Source organism: Polypterus senegalus, chromosome 15 (genome assembly GCF_016835505.1).
Source record: "Polypterus senegalus isolate Bchr_013 chromosome 15, ASM1683550v1, whole genome shotgun sequence".
Lineage (NCBI taxonomy): Eukaryota > Metazoa > Chordata > Cladistia > Polypteriformes > Polypteridae > Polypterus > Polypterus senegalus.
In genome coordinates, this window is record NC_053168.1 from 14,036,848 (window position 1) to 14,051,478 (window position 14,631).

A 14,631-nucleotide genomic window follows, 5' to 3' on the forward strand; every position below is an offset into this window, starting at 1 on the left:
TGTTTGTCAATCGTTGTAAAGATGACAGGTTTCATTCATCGATTCGTTTCTTACTGCATCAATAAACAGCTCGTCTTCTTCTTTATCTGAGACCTGACACACTGCATGCACGGGTTTTTACACTGTCTTCCTTTAGCGGGACATTGACTTTTCCACCATGTGCTTTGTTTCCGCAGTAGCTGGATTTATGAATATGCTTATCAGGCGCTTCATATTTTTGCTGCCTTTTCAATTGTGTAATTCGGTTTTGTTCAGCGCTCTTTGGAACTGTTGCTTTTATCTGTGCACTCGTCAGTTCCGTGAGCCACTCGGTGTACATGCATCGAAGGTTCCCAGCTGTGCTGGTGCCATCTCGTGCTATGTCCATAGCTGTATTTAATGTTACCTTAGTCCTGGCACTTAAAACTTTCTCTCGCAGTTTAGCTGAGTTTGTGTCAAACACCACCCTGACCATCTCATCTTCCTCTCCATAAGCACAGTCCTTCACCCGTGAATATTTACCCGTGGCAGTTTGCTATTGGATTGCCGCTGACGGACGGCCTTATATGGGCAGGCACTAAATTACAAACGCATCCTGTCTATGAACTTAATTTAAAGTGTAGGTTTACATTGTGCTTTGTTTCCGAAGTAGCAGAACTCATGAATATGGTTGTATATGTCACTTTCGCTTCGCTTCTTATTGTTTAGCTGCCTTCTAAATTATATAATGCATGTTTTCTTCAGCGCTTTTTGAGGTCTTCCTGGTTTTCTATGTACTGCGTGATTACGTGGGAGGCGTGATGATGTCACGAAACTCCGCCCACGGCGTTGAAGCTCATCTCCATTACAGTAAATGGAAAAACCTGCTTCCAGTTATGACCATTACGCGTAGAATTTCGATATAAAACCCTACCCAACTTTTGTAAGGAAGCTGTAAGGAATGAACCTGCCAAATTTCAGCCTTCCACCCACACGGGAAGTTGGAGAATTAGTGATGAGTCAGTGAGTGAGTGAGTGAGTGAGTGAGTGAGTGCTTTGCCTTTTATTAGTATAGATATATATATATATATATATATATATATATATATATATATATATATATATATATTGTCAGGGATGCCAGGGGCCATGACCCGGCGGGCGCCAGGAGGGACGGAAGAGGGTCAGAGCCCTGCCTGGATCACGTGGGGTTCGCCTTCGGGTTGCTTTGGGGACCACGGGTCAAGGGCATGGAAGCCTTTCCCTGTAGGAGCCCGTGGTCACCGCCAGGAGGCGCCCCAATGCCTTGGGGACTTGTTTCCCCAGCACTCCTGCCACACCAGGAAGTGCTGGGGAAGATTATAACGCCGCCCGGAGAGCAGCGGGAGGACAGCCGGCACTTCCGCCCGCTGGGGCGTGTGTGAGGTATGCGGGAACACCAGGTGCTCATCCGGGTCAGCTATAAAAGGGGCCGTCTCCCTTCATTCAAGGCTGGAGTCGGGTGGAAGTAGGACGAAGCAAGAGGAGTGTGGAGGCGACCCGAAGAAAGGCATTGTGGCCAGGACGGTGACTGTTTTGGGGTATTGTGCACGGAACTGGGTCTTTGTGACCATTATTTGGGGGTCTTTGTGACCGATGGACTGTAAATAATTTGTATAATAAACGTGTGGTGTTTTTAAAACAAGATGTCCGCCTGTCTGTGCCGGGGCGTTCACATCTGGCGTAGTCGGCAGGATGCTCCGCCTGTTGCAAGGCGGAGACCTGCAACAAATAAATTTGTTGTGGGCGGCGGGCGCAGCAGGGGACACCACCCGTTCAGCGGGTGCTGCGTGCACACAGCCCAGCGGAGAGAAAAACCCCACGGACCACCAGGGTCCGTTTGATGGCCATACTTCCCTGACACGGGCGGGCGGTATGCCTAGCTGGAGAGCAGCGGTCTCCAGGGATCGTGCCGTTGCTGCAGGCGAGGCGGCATGGCGTCGGAAGAAGCCTCGCCGAGGAGGTGTCCTCGGTTGGGCGGGTCGGGAAGGTGAGTCCCCTGCCTAGTGGCAGCCGGCCCGGAGGGCGGGCGTGTTTTCTTTCTCAGGCAGGGACCTCCGGATTCACGTCGGTGGCGGGCGCATGCCGGTCTGCAGGCGCTGGCAGCGGCGGCAGCGCGAAGGCTGCGGAAAGGAGAGGCTGCGTCTCGAAGACTGCTGGCAACAAAGAGCTGCCGGCAGGCATATCGACGCCGAGAAAGGGAGGCAAGATGGCCGGGACGGATGTCCCTCCCCTGACAGGCACGCGTTGGGCGGTGTGTCTTGGGTGCCCGCCAATGACCGAAGAGAGCGGGACCAAGGCGTTAAATCCGGAGCTGGGGAGACCGATTGGGCCAGAGGACAGGGCCCACAGGAAGTGGCCGGCGTCGGAGGCTGGCGTACAGGTAGGCTCAGCGTCGGTTAACTTTCTGTCCTTGCCGGCTGCTCTGGCGGAGCTGGGGCATGCCTTCAGCCTGCGGGCAGAGTTTGTTACAGTTGCTACGTGCCCTCCGGGCTGCAGTGCGGGATCTGGAGAAGAAGGCGCTCGCGACCTTACGGAAGTTTCGACTGACAGCGGGACAGCGCGCTGGAATCTCCAGCGGAGAGTGCGGCGGATTTGGTGAGTACAGCCGACTCCGTACAGCAACTGGGAGGGTCTGCGAAAATGGCTGTGATAACGATGAGCAGTTTGAGTAAGCAGCCCTCCGACAAATAGTCTTGGCGCTAATGGCTGTATCGCGGCGAGGGAGTCGAGGGCGCAGAATGGATCGGGCTGCTTAGTGCCCGGGTCCTAGCGCCCTCCGTCCCGAGTTGGCTGCGGCCTCGCGCTGTACTGTAGGGACGCAGACGGGAAAGGGGCTTGTGTTTGTTAATACAAAGTCGCGTACCGTCAAAGCGTCCCAAGTAAAGGAGGATTAAGCGGCTGGGTGCTGCTTCCTCCAATATGGTGAGGCAGCGTTGCTGGGTGCAGCGTATGGCTGGCTGCCCTCTGGGGAACAGAGGGAATCCCTGAGGCAGGCAGAGAGAGAGCAGGCGGTGCCGGCGACTCCATCATCGAGAGGACACGGAAGCGCGGAGAGGGTGCCGATCAGGCAAGTGCGGGGTGATTGGAGGCGCTGCCCGTGCATACACGAGCTGGGTGCTGGCAGCGGTTCTGCCCCTGTGTTCTCTTTTGTAGGGGCGGACCCGGGCGGGCTGAAGGAACCCGTGGGGAACAGCCCTCTGATGTCGGGCCGTCAGCGGAATGATCTCTCTGCGGTGCGCAGCTGCGCTCACAGCTGGAGGAGCCTACGGGGAACAAGTGGCTCGGAACAAAGGCGCGGAGGTCTCGGAGGGGGTGCCGACCGAGGAGGCCCCGGGGTGCCGGTAAAAGGGGGGAGCACAACCTGTGCGAGGCACAGGGATGCACCATGGGTTGGTGCTCAGATTGTGTCTCCGCCCCTGTCCCTGCTAGGAGTGCGGGGCCGGACCCCGGTTATCCTCGGGTGGGACCCGTTTCGGGACTCTGCTGCCCTCGCGGGACGGGTCGCTCTTTCCCACGAGTGGTCTTCGCTGGCTGTGGGGCACTGTCAGGGATGCCAGGGGCCATGACCCGGCGGGGCGCCAGGAGGGACGGAAGAGGGTCAGAGCCCTGCCTGGATCACGTGGGGTTCGCCTTCCGGGTTGCTTTGGGGACCACGGGTCAAGGGCATGGAAGCCTTTCCCTGTAGGAGCCCGTGGTCACCGCCAGGAGGCGCCCCAAAGCCTTGGGGACTTGTTTCCCCAGCACTCCTGCCACACCAGGAAGTGCTGGGGAAGATTTATCGCCGCCGGAGAGCAGCGGGAGGACAGCCGGCACTTCCGCCACGCTGGGGCGTAATAGCGGTATGCCGGGAACACCAGGTGCTCATCCGGGTCAGCTATAAAAGGGGCCGTCTCCCTTCATTCAAGGCTGGAGTCGGGTGGAAGTAGGACGAAGCAAGAGGAGTGTGGAGGCGGCCCGAAGAAAGGCATTGTGGCCAGGACGGTGACTGTTTTGGGGTATTGTGCACGGAACTGGGTCTTTGTGACCATTATTTGGGGGTCTTTGTGACCGATGGACTGTAAATAATTTGTATAATAAACGTGTGGTGTTTTTAAAACAAGATGTCCGCCTGTCTGTGCCCGGGAGGCGTTCACAATATATATATATATTTTTTATTAAGATCTACAAAACAAAGAATCCTTGTACTAATAATAATTGCCATGTTTTTGTCATGGATTTGTTGCACAGTCTCATTGCACCGCTCTGATTCGTGGTTGTGATCAGACTCCAGCCATCACAACTTTTGCATACGAAATACATCTCTATATATAATCTTCATTTGGATCTTGATCTTTGTTTGTCCGCAAATGAATTAGAAGAAGAAGCACTAGATGGCAGTAGAGAGACAGCTAAAACATAGGCATTGCATTAGGAATCTCCTCCAGGCTTATCCTACTGAAGACTGTAGTACGCCAGTCACACCTCAAAACACAAACATTCAAACTAAACAAATTGTTGTGCTTTAAATTAACTAAAGAGATCTTCATTTAGATCTTGATCTTTCTTTGTCCGCGAATTCCACGCATGCGTAGACCACCTTCCAGTTTAGTACATTATTGTTACTCACGGATGTCATCAATGTGCCGGAATAACGAAAGGGGTGGTGGACAGTGTTACGCTAGAGATTGAGATTGCCGAAGATAAAAGGTATGTGCCTACGTAACATATGGATGAAAGAAAGACAGTGGGGAAAATGAATGACAACGTAACAGCACGTTCTGGAAATTATTATTGTTACGTTGTAGCCGGCGAGTGCTGCGCATCTGACCGTTGTAACGTGGCTTGCTCACATGTCAGTGAAGTGATCCCGATTTATGCTTAAAAGAGCCAGGATACCAATGTGTCCCCCTTTTATAACCATTACTCCGTGTATATTGCCTTACTCTTTGGATTGCCACAAAGCAACCTGTGAGATTGGAGAAAGGTTGAGAATGAGAGGAAACGATAGCGTCGTGAAAACGAGACGGACTGTGAATGGACAGAAGCAGAAATGCTCCTACACCACCACATAATTACGATTCGGATAGTAATTCTGGGTTGACCGTTCCTATCGAATCAATATCCAAGGGTTTTCTTTTGTAATTTAGTTTCCCTTATAAAACATGATAATGCTGTGCGACGAAGGGCCCAGCTCATGACTGGCAGCCGCGTTAAAACAGGGAGCCCTTCACAGACAACTTTAACACGTGCAACGTAGTTGGGCACACATGGCTAGTGAAATATAATAGTAGTAATAGTGTGACAATAGTCACACCGTTTATGTGACAATACAGTACCTAAACATCTGAACGTGTAATCCCACAATTCATGTTCCCACAGGGAACACAGGCATCATTATCCTGGAGTAAATTCAAAAGCCAGGCCTCTCCTCAAGTGCCTAATTACTATGCTGGCCCACTGTAATTATCGATCAATCACTGCCCGCAGCTACAGCTAAATGCTACACTGACCCTTGGGAGTCGCCTTTTAATCCAACTCAAAGCCCACAAACGAAAGCTTGTCATTACAATGCCTTTTTATGAACTAAAAAGGTAAGAAACAACTTCTACAGCAACAAGTTCAGGCAGCCAAAGCATCACCAAAAAAAAAGGTGGAGAGCGGACACTTTGGGAAAAGAAGATTTTAGAGAATGGAAATGTGTCCCGGCCACTGCTCTACTCTGTCACTCTTCTCACTTGGTGGCACATATGAATATATTCACGTGAACCACGCATGAGTAAGCTCTTGTGTTATGGATTACAACATACCGGACCAAAAACTTGCCTAATCCAGTTCAGAATCAGCAGAAGTGGCAGGGCACTAACTAAATTACAATTTTACTATTGGGCAGCAAAGAGACGCAAGATAAAATCTTGGAAATCAGCAGATATTTGTCAGTTCACACCAATTTGGCTTGTGATGGAAAGAAAATCCTGTTCTAAATCTTTATTACATGCCCTGCTTAGTACTCTGATCCATGCTAACTATCGTCAGTTTACCAATGATCCAGTTGTCCACCAATTACTTACAATATGTCACCACTGCAGGAAACATTTCATTGTAGAGAAGCTCTTATCTGTTGCTTCTACACACGACAATCATCTTATTATGCCTTTCCAGACCTTCTCGGGGTTTAACATGAGATGGCCCTGTTACCTCACATTCCTGCATCTCCTTCCACAACACCTGCCAAGGGACTCGGTCGAAGGCGCTTAGAAATCTTTACAAAGACGACATATCTGCATCTTAAGAACATTGCCACTCTGAAAAAATAAAGGTGCCAGGGTGGTTCTTCAGAGCGATGCCATAAAGGACCAAAAGAACCATCCACATAAAGGCTTCCGAAAGAACATTTATTTATTTTGATCCATAACAGGCTCCATACAGTGAATAACCATAGACCAGGGGTCCTCAATCACGGTCCTGGAGGGCCACAGTGGCTGCAGGTTTTTGCTGCAACCCAATTGCTTAATAAGAAGCCCTGATTGCTCAAGTAACACTTCTGCTTCACTTTAGTTGTCTCACTCGTTAAAATTTTGAACCTTATTGCTTAATTTAATCTTAAACAGCTATATTCTTGGTTTTTTAATTGCTCCTAATTAGCAATAACAGGCAAATGACAAAAGAAACCAGCATTTCTCCATTTAGCTTGTTACTATTTACACCGGTATGTATTTATCATCCACTATTGGGTTAAATTAAATACTTGGAAGGAAAGTGGAGAACTGAGAATTACTCAATCATTTTATCCTCCAAATCATTCTCCTACCCTATACTGTATCTAGGATAGGAGAATTATCTGACATGGCAGAGTTAAAGCACTAACAAACCATGAAATCAAATTATTGACAAGAATTGCTTTCTAATTAAGCAACTGGGTTAGAACAAAAACCTGCAGCCACTGCCGCCTTCCAGGACTGTGATTGAGGACCCCTGCCATAGACAGATAGAAACAGATCTGGGTATACAGAATAAAAATGGGTCCTGATTTTAAAAGGACTTTCACAGCTAACTCCAGGTTTTCCTAATCTACAGTATTATTCTTCATCTGTCCTACTAGATAGCCGACCATTCATTCAAAATTTACAGGGTTTTTTTTTTTTCTCCTTACAAATAAGGAACATTTTCAAAACACAAAGAGCCAACTTCATGTGCAAAGAACCCATCCCAGAATGCAATGGTGCTTGGTCAAGCAAAGGGGCTACAAGGAACTACAGAACCCAGTAAAGAACAATAAGATGTAATTAAAGAACTGGCACTTGTAAGACTGCAGCTGTGTTATCTGAGCAAAATTTCTTAATACAACGGGCGTCAGTTAAAGTGCCGTTGGTGTATCAAAAGTACTATGTAGCTAACAGAGGTTTTCTGTATACAATATTTATAGCTTTTCTTCCTTTTTTTTTTAAACCAATGGATAATATTATTGGCGTCCTGCGGTGGGTTGGCACCCTGCCCAGGATTGGTTCCTGCCTTGTGCCCTGTGTTGGCTGGGATTGGCTCCAGCAGACCCCCCGTGACCCTGTATTCGGATTCAGAGGGCTAGAAAATGGATGGATGGATAATATTATTGGCAGGAGGTGTGGTGTAGCGGATAAGGCTTTGGACTTTAAACCTTGAGGTTGTGGATAGACATTCTTCTATGGACACTGTGTTTTGTCTTTTTATCATTATTATCATTAGTTTCCAGATTTATTTTCATTCAACCATCCACCTATATTAATCCACTTAATCTATTTTAGCCTCATGGTAGGAAAAAGCCAATCCTGGTAATACAAGGGTGTGAGTCTGAAACAACAACCACTCTTTCACAGACCTCCAGGCACAGTCACTTATAAGGGTGCAGGTCAGAAAGACACGGGACAAGAAACTTAAGGCAGAAGTGTTAACCACTGTGGCACCCGTCATCATCATCTTTATCATTATTACTATTACTACTATTATTTATATTATTATACAGCTATAAAACGAACTGTATAAGAGACAATTGAAAAACAGGACATGTGCTGATAGATAGATAGATAGATAGATAGATAGATAGATAGATAGATAGATAGATAGATAGATAGATAGATAGATAGATAGATAGATAGATAGAGTCATATGAAAAAGTTTGGGAACCCCTCTTAATTCTTTGGATTTTTGTTTCTCATTGGCTGAGCTTTCAAAGTAGCAACTGCCTTTTAATATCTGACATGCCTTATGCAAACAGTAGTATTTCAGCAGTGACATTAAGTTTATTGGATTAACAGAAAATATGCAATATACATCATAAAAAAAATAGACAGGTGCATAAATGTGGGCACCCCAACAGAGATATGACATCAATACTTACTTGAGCCTCCTTTTGCTCCTTTGAGCCTCTCGATGCTGTCCGCCTATAGCCTTTGATGAGTGTCTGGATTCTGGATTGGAGGTATTGTTATCCATTCATCCATACAAAATCTCTCTAGTTCAGTTCAATTTGATGGCTGCCGAGCATGGACAGCCTGCTTCAAATCATCCCATGGATTTTAGGTGAGATTCAAGTCAGGGGACATTCCAGAACATTGTACTTCTCCCTCTGCATGAATGTCTTTGTAGATTTCGAACTGTATTTTGGGTCATTGTCTTCTTGGAATATCCAACCCCTGCATAACTTCAACTTTGGGCTTCTTTCTCATCACCCTGCCATACAGATGTTGTTTGTGCAAATTGTGCTGAATTGTAGAACGATGTACAGATACACCATCTGCAGTGAGATGTCCTTGCAGGTCTTTGGAGGTGATCTGTGGGTTGTTTGTAACCATTCTCATAATCCTGTTCATATGCCGCTCCTGTATTTTTCTTGGCCTGCCAGACCTGAATTGGTTTAACAGCAACTGTGCCTGTGGCCTTCCATTTCCTGATTCCATTTCTTACAGTTGAAACTGACAGTTTAAACCTCTGAGATCGCCTTTTGTAGCCTTCCCCTAAACCATAAGACTGAACCAATCTTTGTTTTTAGATATTTTGAGAGTTGCTTTGAGGATCCCATGCTGTCTGTCACTCTTCAGAGGAGAGTCAAAGGGAAGCACAACTTGCAATGGACCACCTTAAATACCTTTTACCACTCATGATTGGACACCCCTGTCTATGAAGTTCAAGGCAGCAAGCGAGCTAATCCAACCAATTTGGTGTTGCAAATAATCAGCATTCAGCAGTTACATACATTCAAATCAGAACAATTACAAGGGGACCCATATTTTTGCACAGTCAGTTTTTCACGTTTGATTTAATTTTATACAACTAAATACTGCTTCACTAAAAATCTTTGTTCAGAAAACACCCCAGTGCTCAGATGTTCCTAGGAAATGAAAGACATACCACTGTTATCTTTTTTGTTGAAAGGAGAGTCAAATATTATGCAGGCTGTGAGGGGTTCCCAAACCTTTTCATATGACTGTACACATGAGCGGTGTCTTATAAAGTGAAAACAAGATTTTAATATTTTTTTCTAATTTATTAAAAATAAAAAACTGATTTTAGCACAAGCAGCATAGCAGCAAAATTTGAAAAAAGTGAAGGGGTCTGAAAACTTTATGAAGTCAATGAATGTTCTTGAATCTGCTAAACTAAAATTGTTCAAATAAATCCTATGCTTATTATTAATTCAAAGAAATAGAAGATCCTGTCGCCCTCTCCGCTTTTCTCTCTTCGCTGTGTGATGGAAGGGCGCCCTCTAGCGTGTCGCGCATCTCCAAGCTGAGACGTGGCAAAGGCGTGCGAGCCTCTGAAGCACCCCCTTACACAATTTTAGAAGCCAGTGATCTAAGAATATAAAACGTGTTTCGTTGCGGCATACCCGAGGTCTGGATCTCGGCTTCCTCGAATACAGAACGAGCCACGTTATACGCCTAAAAATAAGGGTGACGGCCCTCGATCGTGTCAAATTTAATGTACATTACGCTAGTGTCGCTGATGCTATATTTCTAAGTGACTTCGAGTGTCGGCTTACATTTTTTTGTTTCTTGTTTCCGGAGCATTAATGCATTTGTTAATGTTTAGATTAAATACATGAAACCGATTTTCTAAAATATCACTACAGTATTGGTAAAGCTTCACTTTAGCTGGTGGGAATTATCAAAAAACGATAACAGTGATTTCAATTACAGGAGCTGTCAATCACATGTACTACTGAAAAACAATCAGAATAGTTACGAAGCTTACCGCGGTATTATTGTTAATAATAATAATTATAACAACACTAAAGGAATGTTGGCTTTAATAGCTGCTGCAGCAGCAAGAAATTATAACAAGAAGTGAAAAGCTAACAGGTGCTTTACTGGTAGCGCTAAGGAGCTCCACAGACTGAGCAGCACTATACCCCATTGTCATTATGACTGATGCTGCCTCATGAATACAGTGACCGTGTATATCAGCTGCAGCTCACATTCTACATTGGACATTGACAAATGGTATAGGAGTAAAAGAAATTCGATTGTGAAATAGCAATAATTGTTAAATGTATCCATCTTCAAAACCACCCATCTGTTTTCAAAGCCATTACACACAAACACTCCCTGAGCAAATTAAACGTAACACATACGATGATGGTGGAAAGCTGGAGAACACCTCACACAGACACAGGGAGAATGTGCAAACTCCACATCAACAGGGGACAGATTCTAAGGGTTAGGGTGTGAAGCAGCAGTGCCATATACTGCACCACCGCCACTGCTGCTGCTGAAGTACTATGAAGTACTAACTTCAATTTCAATTTTAATCATTATCATCATTATTTTCATCCACCTATCTTAGACCACGGAATCTATTTCAGCTTCATGGTAGGAAGAAGCCAATCCTGGCAACACAAGGGTGCAAGGCTGAAAAAAACAACCACCCTGGGCAGGGCGCCAGTTCTCTTTGCAGTGACAAGCTGCTCATTCATAGACCTACAGGCTCAGCATCACATAGGGGTCCAGGTCAGAGGGGCACGGGATGCAAAACTCATGAGGCAGCACTGCTAACCACTGTGGCACCCACTATCATCATCATCATTATTACCACTATTGTTTTTATAGATAGATAGATAGATAGATAGATAGATAGATAGATAGATAGATAGATAGATAGATAGATAGATAGATAGATAGATAGATAGATAGATAGATAGGGGAAAAGGCACTATATAATATAAATGAATGGCATATAATAGATAGATAGATAGATAGATAGATAGATAGATAGATAGATAGATAGATAGATAGATAGATAGATAGATAGAGGAAAAGGCACTATATAATATAAATGAATGGCATATAATAGATAGATAGATAGATAGATAGATAGATAGATAGATAGATAGATAGATAGATAGATAGATAGATAGATAGATAGATAGATACTTTATTAATCCCAAGGGGCTAAGGGGTTAAGGCTTTGGACTTACTAACACTGTCACTTCACCTTCTTGTGCTCCTTTTGGAGAAACAAAAGTTAAAGTAATCAATTGTATGTCAAATGTTGTAATTCACTTTGGATAAAGCCAAATATTTAAATGTAATGTAAAAGTAGATCAATAGATATGTAGGCAATGTGGCATAATGATTAAGGCTTTGGCCTGTACATCCTGAGGTGTTTGATGCAAATCCTGCTACTGACTCTGTGTGACTCTGTGAAGTCATTTCGCCTGCAATTACATGAGCATAGACAAAAATTCTAGGAAATCCACTGTATGATCGACAGACTGATAGATAGGAATGGAGGCACGATATTTTTTTCCCAAAGCTGTTTATAAATGAGTGCACTTACAACGTGGTCAATTGGGCCAAGTATAGAAGCCCACACAAAAACCATCAGGCCACTCAGTTAGCCAAATCGATCAAATGACAGTGTTAACTCTGGAAACATCTCCTGTCATTGCCGTTCATACCATCTTAACAAGTTCAGAATCGCTAGCCGCACTGGGTAACCCACCCCGAATTGTGCCATTCGATCACAGGTCACGTCTACGCATAAACACGTCGAAATTCATACCGGACCATAAGGAACTTGGAGGTGCTGGAGACGTGCTGGAGAAGTGTGAGGAAAGCCCTGGTGCGGCATGGCGATCATGGTAAGGATTATACCTCGCTAGGTTTTGAAAATGTTATGTTACGTTAATCATCATCATGTCAGCTGGAGTGGCCGCTGATTCGATCCCCTCTTTTCTGTCTGTGTTCACGCGGGCTGCCCACTCAGTCTGATGGTTCCTCCCACAGCAACGCGGTCAGAGGATTCTGAGCAGGTCGTTGCGCGTGCACTCTTTTTTACAGCGATGGCGAAAACTGACAGCGTACGAGCCAAAACTTTATAGATACACAACGAAAATGGACGGATCTGTAATGACCACAGTCGAGATGCTAATAAAAGTCTTCAAGACCAAACTGTTTGCCAGGCGGCACATCCACTTACCAGTGTTTTGGGAAACATCAAAGGGGTCTGTTACGCGGTACTCAACATCTGTTGCTTGCGCCGCTTGCGATATCTGCAAGGCAAGCACACAATTCATTATTTTCAGCTATTTGGCGTTTCTTATTTTTATGCACAAGTCCAAGTCTGTCACTGATTTATGCTTTAAAAACGCGAATGTCAATTAGCGGTTTAGAAGTATCTTAACTGCACAACTCCAAAGCCCAGGAATAACAATAAAAAGAAGAAATGTTTTATATAGGATCATGTTAATCAATGAGATACCCAGACAGAATATTTTTGCAAGTTCAGTTACGGATTGTTTAAGGATTTATGTCATCTATAACCACAATGATCAATCCAAATTACTCATTTTTTAATTAAAGCAAACTAAAAAATAAATAAACTGAAACACTTACCAGGCACAACAGAAACATACTGGAAACTTGCAATAAAACGCATGCTCTCCTAAAACCCGTCCTCTTTGCCAAAGACTGCAACAATGCCATTGTTCCAATTCTTCAAAGTAAACTCCGGCAACTTAACAAGCACGAGATCAGCAGCACGAGCTCACACTCGTTAAAGTCAGCATGACAGCACAACGGAGTGAAACATCAGGGATTCTATCGGTTTGTCCGGCAACACATGGCAGGTCGCTCTGGAGGCTCCAGCCTGCCTAATCCGAGGCACACAGTCACACTTACTCTACGTCCACTTTCTTTCATAACACAATCTTTCTTGCCTTCTTTCTTGAGAGATTCAAAGGAGATCTTAAGCTTTCCACTTTAAAACGCACAGACAGTTTTCCGTCCCATCTGTGTAAGTTGACCTGAGGGCAGGGGCTTCTTCTTTTAAGCTTTTTTTTTCACAGCTATTGAGGAGGAAGAAGAGACGAAACAAAAAATACGAGGGGAAAAATAACCTTTTTTTTTCATTTGCGCAGGGTGTACAACTGTTTATAAATCACATTTTGTTTCTCGCACATTAGTCCCACAAAACAGCACTCTCAAGGAAAAGTGACCCCCCATCCTTTTCTGAATCGCGCTTCGGTCGACCGGCTTTCTGTGCAGTGCAATTCTATCCGACCAATCAAAATCTGTAGCACCTGTAGCGGGGCGGGGCATAATGCGCGTCCCTGACAAACTAGCCAGCAGGGAAAAGCGCGTTCAAAGATTTAACCGTTTAGTGCCAGGGAAATGCGCCAAATACCGAACATATGCATTTATTACACATAAGTTCAATGCATTTGTCTCTGTTCTATGCCATTTGGTATGATTCGTAAAAGTAGTGTTAGTATGTGTTATCTGCCATGTGTTGGAATGACATATGCAATGCATTTTATTACAACAAATGTTTGTGATGTGCAATCTGTTGGCAGGACATGGACATAGTAACTGGATGTACTCACGGACACACAGACACTTATACTTTTATTACGGTGAAGTACAATACCATTATACAAGGCAATTACATTAGTCGAATGGCATATATATATATATATGTGTGTGTGTGTGTGTGTGTGTGCGTGTGTACAGTATGTATATATACTGCATATATAAAACAAATTTAAAAATGACAAGTGTAGTACTTAAAAAACGTTATGGTGGCACGTCCAGAATGAGAAAATTTATGGCCTGAGAATAAACGTTCCTCCAGAGCCTCTGTGTATTTGCCTGTAAGACTGCGGACGTTTTTACCTGATTTCAGCAGGCGGACTACTCCGTTATTGGGGTGGGAGGAGTCCTTGTTGATTTTGGTATTTCCGCTTGGTGTAAATAACAGCATGCAGGGAGGGGGATAGAGGGGCACCCGTATTTATCAGGCGTCTCCGAAAAGAAACAATGGTCCTAACTGGCTCAAAAAATCTCATTGTTCTTTATTTTTAGTTTTGTCAATGTATATAACGTGCCTTCGTTATGTTAGGTAGTTCCACAAAAGATATTTCCTCTGCCAATGACCACAAGAAATTGCCCTCCGCCCTGTAAACCCAGAGGTTCTTGGACAATACCTGATAGGTCATTGCGATTGCGCTCCGGAGTCAGGGAGTCATTGGTGATTTTGATGTGCTTGTGCCTGTGATTTATTTTGGAATTTTGACCTTCATAATCTATGTATCTTCGGGTCTTTGCTTGCATTGGATTGCCTAATTTTATTTGAACAATTCCCTTGCTTCATATGCACCATGTAGCTTTATTGTTAAGGAAG

At 44.8% G+C, this 14,631-nt stretch overlaps 1 protein-coding gene and 1 long non-coding RNA gene across 4 annotated transcripts in view; one reads left to right on the forward strand and one right to left on the reverse strand.

Annotated features, from left to right (window-relative positions):
- Positions 1-13,471, reverse strand: part of LOC120515670 (A disintegrin and metalloproteinase with thrombospondin motifs 16) — a 330,557-nt gene extending 317,086 nt beyond the window's left edge. The window contains exons 1-2 of one of the 2 annotated variants that reach the window (XM_039736888.1): positions 12,846-13,471; positions 12,430-12,502 (exon numbers count right to left, since the gene is read on the reverse strand). In XM_039736888.1, the coding sequence (XP_039592822.1) occupies positions 12,430-12,502; positions 12,846-12,935 (163 nt within the window). In that variant the 5' untranslated portion in view covers positions 12,936-13,471. The remainder of the gene's footprint in view (positions 1-12,429; positions 12,503-12,845) is intronic. The other variant, XM_039736889.1, reaches the window with a different exon arrangement.
- Positions 11,989-14,631, forward strand: part of LOC120515671 — a 45,539-nt gene continuing 42,896 nt past the window's right edge. For both annotated transcript variants that reach the window (XR_005630682.1, XR_005630683.1), the window contains exon 1: positions 11,989-12,091. This is a non-coding gene — a long non-coding RNA (uncharacterized LOC120515671). The remainder of the gene's footprint in view (positions 12,092-14,631) is intronic.